The following is a 19,570-nucleotide window of genomic DNA, read 5'->3' as shown; positions in this document are numbered from 1 at the left end:
ATAACTTCTATAAATGTTTCCTGATTAGTCTCTCGTGTTTCCCTTGAGTAATTCTGGCCTGTACTTCCATACAGCTCTGAAATTTCAAGGCTTCCTGACATGAACAGCTCATGTTAGGCATTGCCTCATATCTATAGGGTTTTGGGTCAGGATTTTGGCTTGGCCAATCCATAACACAAAATCTTGTTCCCCCCAATATTCAGTTAGCGGCAGTCAGCATTTTTTTAAAAGCAGATCGTTGCCGACTGTATAATCCCCCGATATTCAGTGCTGGGCCACATCTGTTGTGCCTATCCAAAATGGCTGCCGCAACCTCTTGAGGTACCGCGAGCTGCTGTGAGAGGTTATGACATTCCGGGGGGGGGGGGGGGGGGAGGGGATTCTTATTGCCGAGGCCTTGGAGGAGGGTGGGAAGGAAATAATGGGCATTTTAAGGGAGGGTGGTAGGGGGATCGGGGGCTCTTTTTTGCTCATCAGTCATCCAGATTCTATTTGTTGAACCTGAGGTGGACAATAACGATTTTAAAGAGTAGTGGTTTCTTCCTAGCTATCCTTTCATTCAGTTTTTCCGTGAAAATTGATGTAGGAACCCTCAAATCAGCTGAAATGAAAAAAAAAAGGTCTGCAGAAAATTAGGTTATAATCTAGGGTTATTTGTGATTTCATGAATGAATTTACGGTTTGCTCTTGGGATGATGTTGAGAAGACCACCGTTCCTGGGTTGAATCACTTCACTTAAAAACATAAGTATTGCCATACTGGGACAGCCCGAAGGTCCATCAAGCCCAGCATCCTGTTTCCAACAGTGGTCAATTCAGGTTACAAGTACCTGACAAGATCCCAAAACAGTACAATACATTTTATGCTGCTTATCCTAGATATAAGCAGTGGATTTTCCCAAAGTCCATCTTAATAATGGCTTATGGACTTTTCTTTTAGGAAGCTATCCAAACCCACTAAGCTTACTGCTTGCTTTTACCACGTGGAGGGGCATAATCGAACGGGGCACCCAAGTTTTCATGAGGGCGTCCTCGCAGGGCGGCCCCGCGAAGGGGTGGGGAAACCCATATTATCGAAACAAGATGGGGCTTCCATCTTTTGTTTCGATAATACGGTCAGGGACACCCAAATCTCAACATTTAGGTCGACCTTAGAGATGGTCGTCCTCGGTTTTCGGCCACATGGAAGATCCTAATCCATCTACCTATGAAAAGAAGAGCATCCTCAAGGGACCATGGCTCAGATTCCTCTTTGGGCTAACCAGTAGCCATCTTCTGGAGGTACAGAATACTGGAGGCTGGTGGCTTCACAGGCACCTTACATAAGGTGATAGTTTGTTCCTTGCCTCCATATGCTAGGATGGAAGCATAACCCCAGCGTCTGGACTGAAACTGGTCAGGATGAAGAGGGAATATCCATCTAATCATATCTAAATATCTTTAACTGAATGTTGGTCCGCTGAATTAGCCCCAGGGCTTATAACACAAAATAAGCAAAACTTCTGGAACAGAGTGTCATTCTAATTTTTGTTGATTTTCAAGCACAAGACCCTAAATCATCCTAGATAACCTTTAACTAAAGATTAGCTCGAATTGTCTGCAGCAGGTCCCATTTTATTCCTATGGGCTCTGCTGCAGATAACTCAAACTAATCTTTAGTAAAAAGACCCCCCTAAGATTTGATCTCTTTGTTGGTGTTGGTCCCGAGGCTGGAGAGCAGGACTGCTATTGCAATCACTAACTTACTGATAAATACTCAGACTGGAAAAAAAGTTCCATTTACTCCTGATTATTTTCTGATCTGCGACTGTGAAAACTGCACAACAGAAGTCTCTGACAAAGTGTCATGTCTCACCTGGTGGAGAGGGCACAGAGAGAACCAACTGCTACCACATAACGGGCTGGCTCCCAACCCACATATTTGAAGGCATCAGGAAGAGGGCTCTCTTTGTTCAGGAGGTAATAAGGTATCATTAGGGTGAGCGCAGCTGATACCCCAAAATATGCCACAAAACAAATTGAGAGGGATACAATGATGCCAACTGGAATGGAACGTTGTGGGTTCTTTGCTTCCTCTCCTAGTTAAAAGAAGATAAAATTAGAGACAAGACCTTCAAAGCAGATTATTCTCCTTACCCAGGATGGTTGGGCTTATATTGTTTTTCCCTCTCATCCCACATGTTCCTTTATGCAAATACCCATAGGCATGTCCCTCCCATTTACTGACTGCACACCTGCCAAGCAGGAGCCCCAACAAAGCTGCCTCATACTCATTGACCATATACCTACCCAGTGGGTCTGCGCCTACTGCCTGTGTGCCTTCTGGTCAGTACCTCACCCTCACCAAGTGCAGCATCTCTCCTCTGCATCCTTATCTTGACCTGTCCTGCAGTCTATATCCCTTCCTCTGTGATCAGCATCCCCTCCAGTGTCCAATATTTTCCCTGTGTGTCTCTATTTCTCTCTGTCCAGCTTTGCTCTTGTGTTCCTATCCCTATGCTCCCTCCATGGCCAACATCTCTTCTCTGTCTTCCTGTCCCTCCTCTCTCATTTCCCTTCCTCCCACACCCTACCCCCTACTCTGGGGCCAATATCTCTCTCCTTTACCTTCTCTCTTCCTCTCCCCCCCCCCCCAATATATCTCCCTCTTGAGTCCAGTGGCTTTCTCCCCTCTCTTTCTCTCTTCCAGTCTCACTCTCTCTCCACCTCCCTTTTACTCCCCCCCCCCCCCACTGGGCCAGCACCTATCCTTCTTCCTCTCCTTCCATCTCCTTGATCCAGCACTTCTTCCTGTTTGTCTCTCCCTCCCCTCTTCCCTCCTGTAAAATAGCACCTCCTTCATCTTTCTATCCCTGGGTCCAGCATCTCTCTTTCCCTCTCTATGTTGTAGGTTCAATGTCTGTTCCCTTTCCTTGCCCCTTCCGGTTCCAACATCTGTCCCATTTCTTTTCCTTCTCTTCCTCCCCCCCTTCCCAATTCCAGCGTCCCTCCCCCTTTCTCTCCCCCCTTACTGGTTCCAGTGTCTGTCCCCCTTCTCCTTCCACCCACTCCTGGTCCAGCATTTGTCCCCTTTCCTTCAAGCTCCCAGTTCCAGCATTTATCCCATTTCCTTTCCTTCCCTTCCTCCCCCATCCCAGTTCCGCGTCCCTCCCCTTTCTTCTCCTCCTTCCCAATTCCAGCATCTATCCCCTTCTCCTTCCACCCTTTCCCTTCCCCACAGTCCCTGTCACTTTTTCCCCCCTTGTTGCTAGTAACAGCACTGCTTCCACTGGATCAGCCTGCCTTAGGGCTTCAGGCCTTCCTGTAACACGACCCACCCTCGTGAAAATAGGAAGTTGCATCAGTGAGGGTGGGATGCATCATAGAGGAGGCCCAAAAAGCACCAAGGCAGGCTGATTCCATGGAAGCAGTGCCGCTAACTGGTCTGGTGGCAAGAAGGAGAAAAAGTTACAGGAACTGGGGGGGGGGGGGGGGGGCGTTGAGGACAAATCCTGGAACCGGGTGGCGGTGGAGGAAAGGGCGCCTGCCAAATTCGTCTCCTCTCAATGCATGAAAGGAGGCGGCTTTGGCATGTGAGCTGGAATTGGGGGCCCTATGTGTGTGTCACATGCAAACTTGGTATGTCTGAGAACTCAAGAACAGGAAATTAGCAATTAAGAACAAATTTCACCATGTGTGATAAAGAAAAGGAAGTCAAATAAAAAAGGCACCACCCTATTTCCCTTTCTTTAGTTTTATTTCTATTTATTATTTTTTATATTTAAACTGTTTTATTGATGTCACAGTCAACAACAAACATAGTCAATAAACATTTACTTAAGCCAAGTCTTTGTCTGTTTTGTTTCTTAACATAATCATAACTAAAGTGTCATCAAAAGTTTTAAAGGTACCCTTCCCCTTCCCCCCACCTCCCTTCCCCCCCTATACCTGAACCGTATAATTCTCATATCACCATTAATCAATAAACATATATATCATTAACTTTCCTTCCCTTCCTTTCCCGTGAGTGTGTTCACCAATAAGCTACGAGCTCTGCTTGATAGAGCCTGTACATATGGTTCCCAGACTTCCCAAAACCGTTGTCTACTTCTAGGGCTACTGGACATAGCACGTGCTTCCATTCGCACCAGGGAGTGAAGCGAGCTCCTCCATTGCCAGAAGGATGGTCCTATATCTTGTGTCCAATGTTGTAATATACATTGCTTCCCAACAATTAGTACCTTATAGATAAATAGACTTTCTGTATGTCGCATTATTGACCCTCGTCCCCTTAGTCCAAGCACAACAGTTTTAGTCTCTAGCCGAAGCTTCCTGTGCAGCAAGGCCTCACAATATTCCAGCACTGGACCCCAAAATTTTGTATAACCAGACATCCCCAGAACATGTGATACAGTGTTGCTCTCTGAAAATTACATTTACTGCAATGTGTTTCTTGCAATCTACCTGCGTAATAAGCCTGTATGGGAGAAAAATACGCTCTCATAATGATTCTAAATTGTATCTCCCTATATCTGGCACTAGCCACTTTATGTACTATCTCCTTTAGTGATTGGACTATATCTCCACTGCTGATCTCTACCTTTAAATCCTCAGACCATCGTCTTGCCACTGCTTCATAACTACGATGCTTGGCAATCAAGCTTAGCTGTTTATACAGTGTGGACACCGTAGTCTGTTCTCTTCCCTGAGGCAAAAACAAATTCACCAGCAACTCATACATTCCTCTATCACATTTTTCTCTAAGTAATTTCTCAATATAGCTGTGGATCTGGCAGTAAGCATACCATGTCACGTTCTCTACTCCCACCAAGTCCTCTAAAGCCTCTCTTGATATAATCTTTCCCGTATCTTGCATAACATCTGCCACTAATACCACTCCCTCCTGTGCCCACTTAATAAATTTCGGGTAAGCATTCCCTGGTTCGAATGCTCCATTTCCTACTAGTGGGAGGAGGTCCGTACATCGTGGGTTCTTATTTAATCTCCTCAATATGTACTGCCATATACATCTCATTGGGTGCAATAAAATATGATGTTTCCATTCCTTTGGTAACATTTTACTCTCAACGTGCATCATATAATAGGGATGATATGGTCTAAACAATGCACACTCAATATTCCATGCCGTATGCTCTTCTGTTTCCATAATCCAATCTGCTAAGTGTCTAGCTAAACAGGCCCAATTATATTGTTTAATATCAGGCAACCCCAGGCCTCCCTCTGTTCTTTTCCCATAGAGATATTCCAATTTAACTTTAGCCTTTTTCCCACTCCAACAGAACCTAGTCAACATGCCTCGAATCTTCTTTATATCTTTAGTCTGTAAAACTAGTGGCAACTGTCTCAATACATAGAGCCATTTTGGAAAAAGTATCATCGTAAATAAACCCACTCGCCCACTTAAAGTTAAGGGTAGTCCCTCCCATATTGCTAGTTTGTGGCGCGTATATTGCAATAACTTATCAATATTCTGTCTATATAATCTACTCGGATCACTTGTTAGAGTTATGCCTAGGTATTTAAATTCCTTGTTCGCCCATCTCAGTGGGAACCTACCCTTCCATTTCTCCCTTACCTGATTAGTTGTGGGCAATCCCTCTGACTTTTGGAAATTCAATTTAAATCCCGAAAAGGCCCCATATTCTTCAAAAATCTCCATCAATACCGGTAGCGAGCTCTCCGGTCTAGTTAGATGAACCAAAATGTCATCGGCAAACGCCGAGATCTTAAATTCTCTGGTTCCCAGATTTATACCTTCAATCTCAGGGTTATCTATGATTTCCCTGACCAACGGGTCTAGCGTAATAGCAAACAGTAAAGGGGACAGAGGGCATCCTTGTCTGGTACCTCTATTAATTACAAAATTTCGAGAGTACGCTCCATTAACCAGCACTCTCGCCATAGGGTTCTTATATAATATAGAGATTGCTTGTGTAAAGAAGCCTTCAAATCCGTACGCTCTTAATGAAGCGAACAGGAACTCCCACTCTACTCGATCAAACGCCTTTTCGGCGTCGAAGCTAATCAATAGGGAATCTCTACCCCCTCTGCACACATTCTCCATTGATGCCAATATCAGTCTAATATTTTTCCCACTCTGTCTCCCTTGTATAAATCCCACCTGAGGAGTTGCAACTATGCTGGGAAGCACTTTTGCCAATCTCGAGGCCAGTATTTTTGCTAGCAGCTTAGCTTCATAACTAATCAGTGAAATTGGTCTGTATGAGTCTGGTATAGTTGGATCCCTCTCAGGTTTTGGAAATACCACTATATCCGCAAGTCGCAAAGACTGTGGAAGTTCCCCTAATTCAACTGATCTATTAAAGGCTTTAGTTAAGGGACCTCCTATGTCCTGCATTAATATTTTATAGAATTCAGCCCTATATCCATCTGGCCCCGCAGCTTTATGTAAAGCACTAGCTTTAATTTCTTTAAGGACCTCCTCAGTCTCAATCGGTGTATTTAGCGCCCTTTTCTGTTGTTCTGAGATCTTTGTCTTGTTGATATTCTCTAAATATATGTCAGGGTCTAAATCGTCTTCGTCTTTTTTGGCATATAGCCTAGCATAATAATCTTTAAATACTTCTCGTATCTCTGTATCATCATGTACTAGGTTCCCCCTCTGTGTCTTGACCGCCAGCACTCTCCTCTGCCCCTTCGCCTTCCTCACCAGCCCTGCCATCATCTTCCCTGGTTTATTTCCAAATCTATGCAATTGATATCTATAATATTCAATAGATTTACTGGCTCGCTGATGTAGCAGTTCATTTAAATTTACCTGAGTGGCTAACAATTGCTCTCGGATATGATTTGCTGCCCCTTGTCCATATGCCCTCCTCAATTGCACCAACTGTTCCCCCAATCTAATGATCTCCCGATCTCTCTGTTTTTTCTTTCTGACACTGTATGCTATAATCTCTCCTCTTAACACAGCCTTCCCAGCCTCCCAGTACAATATTGGTGTATCAGTATGAGCTGCATTGTACAGTGCATATTCCTCCCATTTTCTCCTAATATATGGTCTGAAATCCTGATCATAATACAGATCCAAGGGAAATATCCATCTAAGCTGTCTGCTTTGTGAATTCAGATCTTTAAATTCAATAGATATTGCCGCATGATCCGATATTATCGTAGGATCAATTGCTGCCTCCATGATATCTGCAAAGCTGTCTTCATCTATCAGTATGTAGTCTATTCGTGATTGCGTGTGGTGAGCTCTAGAATAGTGTGTATAATCTTTGGTATTTGGGTTAAGAACCCTCCACACATCAACCACTCCCAGAGCTCCACATATCAAATTGATACCTTTATCCATCTCCCCTCTCGCACCTGCTACATTATGTGATTTATCCATGGTGGGATCTGCTACTACATTGAAATCACCCCCAATTATCTTCTTCGAAACATTAAACTGCTGCATCTTGCTTATGAGAGTATGGAAGAATTTCTTACTGTACACATTAGGGGCATATATGTTACTAATGAGGTAGGCTGTGTTATTCACCTTGACCTGTGCCAGAATGTATCTCCCTTCAGAATCAATACACAACTGCCCCACCTCAACCTGGAGTGATTTATGGAACAATATCACTACCCCAGCCTTCTTCCCCACCGCAGGGGTCTCCAATACTGTCCCCACCCACCAGGTTTTGAGCTTAAGATGCTCCTGAGACGATAGATGTGTCTCCTGGAGGAGTGCTATATCTGCTCTTTTCTTTTGAGACTATGTAATATTTTCTTTCTCTTAATGGGAGATGTGATACCTCCCACATTCCAGGAGTATATCCTTAATCCCATCAGTCTCCTAAATCTCGCTCATGCATCAACCAATATTCCACATCCACATAAGGGCAGTCATGGTGTCCCAGCAGCACCACTCCTACTATTTGTTCAAGCAGCCGCTCATCATTCAACTCACTCATATTTCTCTTCTGACTCCATGTATCTAATTGAGAATCTGTTAGCCAAGTTCTATATGTCTCCCTATCTCCCATCCCCCCCCTCCCTCCCTCCCATCTCCCATCCTTCAAATCCTCCCTCCCTCCCTCCTGTTCAAAGAACTAGTCACTTATTAACACCTGCATTCACCCTGCAGTTATCATTTACCCCTCCAACTCTTCTCAGTCCTAACGACCTACTCATTTACAAATTAACAGGTCACTTTTCATATACCAGTCTTTGATCATCTTCTGTTGCAACCACCTTTCAATAGTTCAGCATACTGTGCTGTGGTTCAGTTCTGTGTGATCTTTCAGCCTTATTTGCATTCCGCCTCTCAATGCTCGTACGACCTTGAAATTCCATATTATATTCCACAGTCCATGTCTGTTTCCCCTATTGTCATCTATGTATTGTATCGTTAATAAGATCCCATATATTCAAGCATTGAGCATGTCTAATTAAATCTCTGTTTTCATCATCCAATGTTCAATCTTTGAGAGATCATAATGTTTCCCACGGGTGGTTTTCCATAGCAAAATAGTTTCAATTAAACCTCTGTCCTGTAAAGCTCCAGAAAAAGCTTCTGTAATTATATCCTTCCTCTTAGAGGGTCTATTCACCCCCATGTTGTTGAATGTATGCTTTAGCTGCTTCAACTGTGTCAAAAAATTTGGTGATTCCATTGATCGTGAGGCGCAGCTTAGCCGGATATAGGAGCGCAAATTTTATTTTTCTATTGAAAAGGTCCGTACATATAGGTGCGAAGGACTTCCTCCTCGCCTGCACCTGCTGGGAATAATCCTGAAAACATAGGATCTTCCTATCTTGGTAGGTGAGGGTATTGCCTCCTCTTATCGCTTCCAGAATATGTTGTTTATGTCGAAAGTTCAGAGATTTTAGTATGACTACTCGCGGCCTGTTCTCATGCTGTCTCGGAGGCCCAACTCTATGAGCCCTTTCAATACAAAAACTCTGTAATTTGTCCTCTAAGTGCAACGATTTCGGCAGCCAATCCTCCAAAAAGGTAGGCAGATCTTTATCCATGAGCGATTCTGGAAGCCCAACCAGACGCAGGTTATTTCGCCTGCTCCTATTCTCCATATCATCGATCTTTGTCTCCAGATCCTGTACTCTCCGCTCCAATTTCTTGTTGATCTCTTTCTGCGCCCCTACCGTCTCCTCCATCTCTGAAATCCGCTGTAAACCTTCATCTAGCTCCATATTTATACTATCAATACGCTCATGAGCTTCCTCCGTCCGATCGAGCAATTGCTGAAGTTTTTTGTCCAGTGCAGCTTTGACCGCCGCTGTAACCTCGGCCGTGATTTCCGTCAGCCATGCGGATCCCACCGCAAATTCTCCAGGATCTCGCTGGTCGGCCATCTTGTTTTCTGGTAGTTTCGATTTGTCTCGCTCTCTCCTCACCGATTTCGCTGCCATTCTATGTTTCTCCACTCGATCTCCACTCGCCAATCGCTCTCCCACCGATTATGAGTAAAAATGTGGCGTTTCGCTCCTTGGGTAAGTCAAATTATCTGATTTCCGGGTGAATGTGCGCGGAGCCTAGCTTTCCAGCGTCAGCCCTGCACCATGGCGTCACGTGACCTCTATTTATTATTTTTAATGTAGACTTAACATGGCAAACACATTGGAAACCTATTACTGTGTCTCTCATGCAGGCCTAGAGAGTGATGCTGTTCCTGAAAGCTGGTTGCTCTGTATTCAAATCTGTTATGCCTCTTGGGCCTAGGGACTGATGCTTTCCAGCTCCAAATCTTAGCACTGTCCCAGGCTGCTTCAGCAGACAGACAACACTTTTCTCTTATGGTGATCTTTGTCCCTTAGGCACTCAAAGACTTGGGAAAATCCACTGCTTATTTCTAGGATAAGAAACATAAAATGTATTGTACTGTTTTGTGATCTTGTACTTATCATTAGCCACTGTTGGAAACATGATGCTGGGCTTGATGGGCCTTTGGTCTGTCCCAGTATGGCAATACTTATGTAAAAAGCATAGGCACCCCGTATAAGAGGCTTGGGGAGGAACCGTGACCTGCTTCCCCTGCCTTCTCCTCTAATTCAGGGCAGGAACAAAATTGTACTTTTTTTCTACCCACCAACACTGGCGCTGGCGCCCCTCCCCCCCCCCCCCCCCCCCCCCCCCCGGCTCATTTCTTTTCTTACCAGCTGCCTGCCGACGGCAGAAAAAGACCTGCACGGTTCATACAGTCTGCCCAACAAGATAAACTCATATGTGCTACTTTTTGTGTATACCTGACCTTGATTTGTATCTGTCATTTTCAGGGCACAGACCGTATAAGTCTGCCCAGCACTAGCCCCGCCTCCCAACCACCAGCCCCACCTCCCACCACCGGCTCTGCCACCCAATCTCAGCTAAGCTCCTGAGGATCCATTCCTTCTGAACAGGATTCCTTTATGTTTATCCCACGCATGTTTGAAGTCCGTTACCGTTTTCATCTCCACCACCTCCCGCGGGAGGGCATTCCAAGTATCCACCACTCTCTCCGTGAAAAAATACTTCCTGACATTTTTCTTGAGTCTGCCCCCCTTCAGTCTTATTTCATGTCCTCTACTTCTACCGCCTTCCCATCTCTGGAAAAGGATCGTTTGCGGATTAATACCTTTCAAATATTTGAACGTCTGTATCATATCACCCCTGTTTCTCCTTTCCTCCAGAGTATACATGTTCAGGTCAGCAAGTCTCTCCTCATACGTCTTGTAACGCAAATCCCATACCATTCTCGTAGCTTTTCTTTGCATCACTTCAATTTTTTTACATCCTTAGCAAGATACGGCCTCCAAAACTGAACACAATACTCCAGGTGGGGCCTCACCAACGACTTATACAGGGGCATCAACACCTCCTTTCTTCTCCTTTCTCCAACCTTCTAGCTACGGCCACCGCCTTGTCACACTGTTTCGTCGCCTTCAGTGAACCTCCCACCTGTAACTCATTTCCTGCCTGCTGCCTTTCCCGCATCAGAGCCTGGCTGTGACTGAGTGTTGCAGCACGTGGCGGCTCTTTTCAATCAGTGACCGACACCAACCGAGCCAGGGAGGGAGTCAGCAGATCGAGCAAGCAAGTGGTAAGGAGTATTTGGGCCTCTTATTGCTTTCTGTTGAACAGGAGACTGGTGAGGGGACGGGGTGATGATGCTGGATGTTGAAGGGAGGAGAGAGAGATGGGGAGACATAGGGGCAATGTTGGATGCTGGTGGGGGGCAAGACAATGGGGCAATTTTGGATTGGGGCAGAGAAAGAGTGACATTTTATAAGTTAAAATAAAAGTAAATATTTTGTTTCATGCAGATCTCTTTTGTTTAAACATAACTAAATGGGTTTTAAGCCCCTAATGCAGTCCATTGGTTTTCTTATATTTTGTTCTTGTGATGACTTATACTGTGCCGAAATTGAAAATTCTTATCTCTATCTGGTCGTTAATAAAAGGAGTTCATTATGAACACTATCCACCTTGTTTTGTGGCTGTACATTAGGAATTGTGATATTATGATCCCTTGTGTCATATTGTTGACAGGCTGTGTTTTCCGTATTGGTGGTATATTGGTGTATTAGGGTCTGCCCGGTGTAATATTTACAGTGCTGCCTTTTCATGCATAATGTTACTTCACTAATGTGACCATTTCATTTTGGGATTTTCCATGGATGGAAATAGCAGTGTTTAATAATTGATAACATTTTTTGAATAGTATACATTGGTTAATATATGCTTTGAACAACCACTTTATTCTTTGACATAAGATATATATCTAATATCTAAATTTAATAAAAGTTAGTAATTGTGACTATTTTACTTTTACTTATTTTTTTTTTCTGTGTGTTGTCAGACAATTTTGGATATAAGCCCCACCCTTGGCACCAACCCTAACTCTGCCCCCTTTAGCCTCCCCAAACAGTTGGGCCACCGACTGCCTATGCTTAAAAGGGTCCCCACCTCAAAGGTAGGGGAGAGAGCCAAGGCACAGCCAGATCAAGCTTGCTCTAAGGCAGTAACCTCCTGAGGGGGAGGGAACGGACACAGACAACAGGGTTAGATACCCTCAAGAGTAAACAGGCCAGTCCAACCTTTTAGAAAGTTTTTTTCTCTAGGGAATCATCCCAATCCTGGATAAAGATATTCCCTAGCCTACTAGACCAATCAAGGTTGCACAGAGCACTCACCTTCCATCTCCTGGAGACTGAGAAATACTGACTAGTTAGGTGGTGCACAGGATACTTATAGCGTGACATCATCAAGTCAGTGGGTCTCAGTCTCCATCTGCTCGCAAGACAGAACAACAAACCTGTGCGTCTGACTGGTTTGGAGGGACAATGAGGAATGAGCTTTTTAATGGGTGGGGGGGAGGGTGTAATCATAACCTCTCCATACTCCACAGATCTGTCTTGGTCATGATCTCAGTGTATTTCTAATACATTGATTTGTATATAGTCTTTTGATTTACATCTCTATCAAACAGAAGTGCCTTGATAGTTATTAGATGCTGGCTTTTTAAAACTATTTTACCTTGTTTCAAGGTTAAAAAGCATAAAATATAGATAGAAATTATCCTCTACTGTGGATGAATAAGCAGTTCTACAGGGCTGACTGACTACCCGTTCACTGGAGAATTAACTTCCTAGGAAGCAGACACTTCAAACAGACTCAGACTTTCATCAAGCATCTACTGTTAATTGCTGCCAAAGACAAACTGGCTTTTTGTTATATTAAATAGCTAAAGAGCTCGGTAATCTTTTTTTAAATATATATATATTTATTTATTCAAATTATTAACAAGAATACACTTGTCATGCAATACAGCCAAATCAAAAAGCTTACAAGATTAAGAGAAGAGATAACATAGTTAAGAGGAAATATGTAAAAAATATATAAAAGACATTTTCTTCTAGGTAAATTATACCAAAGAGGCATCCTTATCTAATCATAAAGAATGTCATCTCTTATCTAAATTCAAACAACAACTTTACGCCTCCTCAGATCACAATTTAATGATAATGAACAGAGAAGATTTCAAATCACAACTTAATTTATCTAAACTTAGTGCTCTGTAATCTTAAACAACAAGAATGTGATTGTTGCAGTTGTCTGGGTCTTATCATGGCTGAGTAAGTGGAACTGACATTTCAACCACTGTGTTGTGGCTTTCTTCAAGGTATGAAGAAAGCCAAAGCACAATGGCTAAAACGTCGGTTCCACTTATTCAGACTCGGCAAGACCCAGACAACTGCAACAATTATGATGCCAGCTACAGAAGCTACTACTACTACTACTATTAAACATTTCTATAGCGCTACTAGACTTACGCCTAAGAGAACAACAAGAATGTAGTTTGGCCCAGTAAACCAAAGATATTCATACATCCCGATAATTTGGGGAAGAAGAAACAATAACCTCCCCATCCAACTAAAGGACACAAGAGGCAAAACACCTATCTAAACCTACACAAACATCTGCCTCTCACCATCAAGTAACCCCCTACAACTAACAGCCCACTACATGGAAATTTGGGCCTAGTGAATGCCACATCAGCCAATAAACATTTTGTTATTCATGTTGTCATCAGCAAATACTAGTCCCACTGGCTGAACTATGTCCCACAGGATTCACTATCCTGCATCAATCCATTGTTAAAATCATCCATAGCAGCTGAAGATTGGCGGGTGGCCAATGTAACATAGATTTTTAAAAAGGGTTCCAGGGTTGATCCAGGAAATTACAGACTGGTAAGCCTGACTTCAGTGCCGGGCAAAATAATGGAAATTATTATAAAGAATGAAATTATGGAATCATAGACGAACATAAATCAATGGGACAGAATCCGTATGGATTCAGCCAAGGGAAGTCTCCCCTCCCTAATTTGCTTCATTTCTTTGAAGGCGTGAATAAACATATGGATAAAGTTGAGCCGGTTGATGTAGTGTATCTAGATTTTCAGAAAGATTCTGACAAAGTTCCTCATGAGAGACTCCTGAGAAAATTAAAGAATCATGGGAAGAAGACGTTCTGGTGTAGATTAGGAATTGGTTATTGGACAGAAAACAGAGGGTTAAATGGCCATTTTTTTCAATGAAGGAAGGTGAATGGTGAAGTGCCACAGGGATCTGTACTGGGACTGCTGCTACTTAGGAGGGAAGGTTTAAGATGGTTGTTGTAGTTGGTGATTCAATTATTAGGCATGTAGATACCTGGGTGGCTGGTGGACAGAAGAATCGCTTGTTTGTTGGTTGATTATGAATTTTTGGTAGGATTTGGGGTTGTATGGGCTGGATAGTACTAGGAATTTGGTTTTGAGTTTGAGGTCCAATTCTTCCATGAGGTCCAATCCTTTTTTAATTTTGTTCTGTATGTTTGTGATATTGTTTAGGAAAGGTATGAAGATGGTAATGTCGTCTGCATATATAAATGGGATGAAACCCATTAATTCCAGTTTTTTTCTGAGTGGCGCCATCATTACATTGAACAGTATTGGTGATGCTGGCGATCCCTGTGGTACCCCACACTCAGAGATCCATGAGGCTGATGTTTGGTTGGACATCTTTACAATGTAGGATCTGATCTTAAGGAAGCCACTGAACCATGTTGCCATTGTACCGCTGATTCCTATGTTGTCTAGCAGTGTCGTTAGTGTGGTGTGGCCTATGAGGTCAAACGCACTTGACATGTCGAATTGTAGTAGTAATATGTTTTGTTCTTGGCATATTATGCTTCTGAATTTCATCATCAGGGTGGTTAAGACCGTCTCAGTGCTGATTCAGTTTCTCTGACTCATCAGCTTTAAATACCATTTCTGGCATGGGTATCTCTCCCACATCTTCCTTGGTGAAGACCGAAGCAAAGAATGAATTTAATCTCTCCACTATGGCTTTGTCTTCTCCGAGTGTCCTTTTTACCCCTCGGTCATTTAGCAGTCCAACTGATTCTTTTGCCAGCTTCTTGCTTCTAATATACCTAAAAAAGCTTTTACTATGTGTTTTTTGCCTCCAACACAATCTTAAGAACATAAGTATTGCCATACTGGGACAGGCTGAAGGTCCATCAAGCCCAGCAACTTGTTTCCAACACTGGTCAATCCAGGTTACAATTACCTGGCAAGATCTCAAAACAATACAATAAATTTTGTGCTGCTTATCCTAGAAATAAGCAGTGGATTTTCCCCAAGGCCATTTTAATAATGGCTTATTTCAAACTATGTTTGTTGTTACTATTTACATCTTGCTCAGCAGTTGAGCAATGTTTCCAACTTTGAGCCATAGAATTTGCATTTGTTCATTTGACCATTTTAGCTGTGACCCATCTCGTCTGTGGTTTTGTCCAAGTCTCAGTTTTAGATTTCAGTTCACCTCTCCTTAACCATTTCTGTTTTGATCTACTTATGATTGCTGAAGTTTTTGTTCAATCTCTGCAAGAAAGTATGAGAATTGTAAGCTGAATGGCAGCTTATATCTTATTCTGTGCTATTACAGCAGTTTTCAGTATCAGTTTCAGGCTCCTATAAGTACATAAGTACATAAGTAATGCCATACTGGGAAAAGACCAAGGGTCCATCGAGCCCAGCATCCTGTCCACGACAGCGGCCAATCCAGGCCAATGGCACCTGGCAAGCTTCCCAAACGTACAAACATTCTATACATGTTCTTCCTGGAATTTTGGATTTTTCCAAGTCCGTTTAGTAGCGGTTTATGGACTTGTCCTTTAGGAAACCGTCCAACCCCTTTTTAAACTCTGCTAAGCTAACTGCCTTCACCACTTTCTCCGGCAACAAATTCCAGAGTTTAATTACACGTTGGGTGAAGAAAAATTTTCTCTGATTTGTTTTAATTTTACTACACTGTAGTTTCATCGCATTGCCAATCTTTTCTCTCAGTGATGGGTACATAGTTGTACTTTCCCCTGGATATTTATATATGCCTTCCTGGTCAAGTTATTTTATATTGCAAAGGTATTTTCAGTGTTGCTTAGTTTTCATTTAAGAAAGGTTCCTTTAGCACACTTACCAAGCCAAAACTCATCCTAATGTTTGTATCTGAGAAAAGTTTTGCTACTCAAGCTGTTCCACTAAATGATGACATAATTGTGAACCTTCAAATGTATAAATAGTAGGTTTAATGTTATATGGGTGATTAGTGTCCCAAGGCAGAAGTTGGTCTCCAAGGCATCAGTATCTTGCTATCCTATTGGATTCTGCTCCCTTGGATTTCTGCACCTCAAATGCAGGATTATAGAATGTGTTCGTATCTGCTAACTTTTTTCTTGAGTCCCATCACATCAGTCCAGAACCAGTGAGTTGTGCTTATCTACCAGTAGATGGACAGAGACAAATCACTTGTGAGCTCTGCCCTATAACGGGCCCCATGCAGACCAAGCTTTCCAGTTTGCTTGATTTTACAAAGCAATGAGGTCTACTTCTTTATCTTCCCCACAGAAGGGAAGTATTCAAGGTTCTAGATGAAACTGAAAACTCTAAAACTTCAGCAAAAAGTTCAAACTTCTCTTTTCATCAGAAACGTGAACAAACAGAACAAAAGGGAGGTAAGACTGGACTGACCTGATGGTACTCGAGGAAAGAAAATTAACAGATAAGAACACATTTTCTCTTTCCATTTATCCACAACAAACCAGTCTAGAATCAATGGGAAAGAAACAGAAACTCCTGCTCTAAGAACCCCAAAGACTGCCATTTCCCTGGCAACTAAGTCCAGGTGACAGTGCATGAAGGTCTGAAGAAGAGAGGACCAAGTTGCAGCCCTACAAATATATTCCAGAACAGCATGAAGCTCAGCCCAGAAGTTGCAACTGCTCTAACACAGTGCGCTCTAGGCTCCTTGACAGCATTCTGCCCCAGTGGCGATCCTAGCTGGCATGACACCCGGGGCGGAGCGCCGATGCGCCCCCCCAGGTGCAGCGCGGCCCCCCCGGTGCACGCTGCTTGGGGGGGGTGCCGCGGCAAGCACCTGTCAGCTGAGTTCGCTGACTTTGCTGCAGCTCCCTCTGCCCCGGCCGGAACAGGAAGTAACCTGTTCCAGGGCAGAGGGAGCTGCAGCGAAGTTAGCAAAGTCAGCGAACTCAGCTGACAGGCGTGCGCCGCGGCACCCCCCCAGCGGCATGCACCCGGGGTGGACCGCCCCCACCGCCCCCCTCTTGGTACGCCACTGTTCTGCCCTTAAGCAGAAGAAATTGTCTCTTCAAGCCAGTATGCAACAGTAGCTTTAGAGGCCACGGAACTTCTGAAAAATGTCACCAAAGAGAACAACCAACATGTCTGAATTCCTGAACTCATTAGTAACTTCTAAGTACCTACAGAGAATCGGACAGACATCTAGCAACTGGATAACTATAAAATCCTCCTCCAAATTCTCTTTCCTAAACATGGGAAAAGAAATCACCTGATTGATATTAAACTGAGAAACCACTATAGGAAGAAGGAACTGATTGAAGAGAAACCCCAGCACTGGTAAAGCATAAAAAGGGGTCCTTACAAGAAAGCACTTAGTCCAAATTCTTTGAGCTGAAGAAATGGCAACACGGGGAACCATATTAAGAGTAAGATCTTTAAGCACTGCTTTCTTCAAAGGCTCAAAAAGCAGCAAACCCAGACTCACAAAACCAAATTCAGATTCCATTCAGGAAAATTTGGGCTGCTCTAATGGTCTAAAATGGGTCACACCTTTTAGAAAATGATGAGAAGCTAAGGATATTCTTTGTGCATGACCTCTATAACAAGCAGGGGCTATAACTTGAATTTTTAGAGAATCAAGAGCTAAACCTTTCCGATGTCCCTCATGTAAAAAGGCAACCAACCCATTAAGGAGAGGACCTTGAGACAAGAGGAAAACTGCATTTGGACAAGTTCCATTTTATATATGATTTCGCTTGTGCATTACTCATTGCTGAGTTATTTATATAACTATCAAAAGTTGGCATTATTTGATTTCCCGAGTCCCCGGGGTATTACTTCAAAAAAATGTTTTAATTATCTGTTTGCCTTTCAAGCTGCTAAAGTTTGGAAATATCACTAATTATATTATGCAGTGCTTTTTTTGTAAAAAAAAAAAAAAGGTGCCATACTCATTATGGGTGGGGTCACCACATATGACTCCACCCCTACGATAGCCACACCCACATTAGCCACAGCTCTGGCGCATATAAACAGACATCGTTGAAAATATTATACTACCGTAGTATAGGAGAAAAAAATAATGTGATTTTTTTTTTCATTATAAATAATTTCTGTAAGCTGTTACAGCTCCAGTATACCCAGTGCAAAATAAGACAGCAGATGTAAATTCTCAAATTGGACATATTTCAAACACTAAAATGAAAATAAAATGATTTTTTCTTTATTTATTTATTTATTTATAAGATTTCTCAATTTCTTACAAGCATATCACTTGTTACAGAAAAACAGCATAATACAAGCATAAAAAAAAATTAAGCAAAAGGAAAAGTTATACATGCTTCCTTAGACCTCAAGTTAAGGGGGGAATTACAGCTTAGTGGAGTTATATACAGGTATGTTAACACAAATATAGAAAATGCGGTTTATGTGTGTAATTCATCACGTATCATTTAACTAATTCTACATTAAGCTGTTTCATATCCAGAAAGGATTTTAGCTGTTCTGAGTCATAAAATACATACTTTATCCCACTAAACCTGACCAGGCATTTGCAAGGATAGACTAACAAAAATGAGCCACCCAATTTAAGAACATCCTGTTTCAATGCCAGAAATAATTTTCTACGCTCTTGGGTTACTTTAGTAACATCTGGAAATATCCATATTTTTGTTCCATAAAAAGGAACCTTTGAAAATTTAAAGTATAATTTTAATATTGCATTGAGGTCTTGTTCAAATACCAGCGAGACCAGAAGGGTGGCTCTTTGCGGAACTATTTCAATAGATTGTTCTAGAATTTCAGACAGATTGTTAAAGTCTATACCATCCAAACCTTCTTTCTTTCCTTCTTTTCCACCTGAGCTTGTCGGAAGATAATAAGTTTTATTTATAGGAGGAATAAGTTCTTGAGGCATTTTCAAATTTTCTTGCAGGTATTTTTAAAAAATGATTTTTTTCTACCTTTGTTGTCTGGAGACTTTCTTTTTCTATCCATATTGGTCCCAGTCTCTGATTCTGCTGCTCTCTAACTGTTCCCTTAACTCCATTTCCAGGGCTTCCTTTCCGTTTATTTCTTTACTTTCCTCCTTTCTTCTTCAATTCTTGCCCTACATCCATAAGTAAAAGCTGGGTGCTCCTCTGTGGAATTGACTGGAGGAGGTACAACGTGGATCCAGCTTTTGCCTATTTTCTCCATCCATGTGCAGTTTTTCTCCTCTCTTCCCTTTCCCTCATCTCCATCCATGTGCATCTTCTTCATTTTTCTTTCCTCCCCTCCATCCATGTCCAGTACTTCTCCTCTCTCCTCCATCCATGTCCAGCATTTCTCCTCTCTCTTCCCTCCCCTGTATCCATATAAAGCAATATTTCTCTCCCCCCCCCTCCTCCTTCCAGCATTTCTCCTCTCTCCCCGCTAACCCCTCCATCCATCCATGTCCAGCAATTCTCCTCTATCTCCTGCTCTTCTCTCCATTTA

At 42.7% G+C, this 19,570-nt stretch overlaps 1 protein-coding gene across 1 annotated transcript in view; it reads right to left on the bottom strand.

Moving 5' to 3' along the window:
* Positions 1-19,570, bottom strand: part of SLC7A3 (solute carrier family 7 member 3) — a 47,459-nt gene that overhangs the window by 20,180 nt on the left and 7,709 nt on the right. Inside the window, exon 5 of the mRNA XM_030209659.1 lies at positions 1,855-2,077. Coding sequence (XP_030065519.1) covers positions 1,855-2,077 — 223 coding nt within the window. The remainder of the gene's footprint in view (positions 1-1,854; positions 2,078-19,570) is intronic.

This window comes from Microcaecilia unicolor, chromosome 7, assembly GCF_901765095.1.
Source record: "Microcaecilia unicolor chromosome 7, aMicUni1.1, whole genome shotgun sequence".
In the NCBI taxonomy this organism is placed as follows: Eukaryota; Metazoa; Chordata; class Amphibia; order Gymnophiona; family Siphonopidae; genus Microcaecilia; species Microcaecilia unicolor.
Note: the sequence above shows the minus strand (reverse complement) of the source record. Positions and strands in the feature narration are given on the sequence as shown.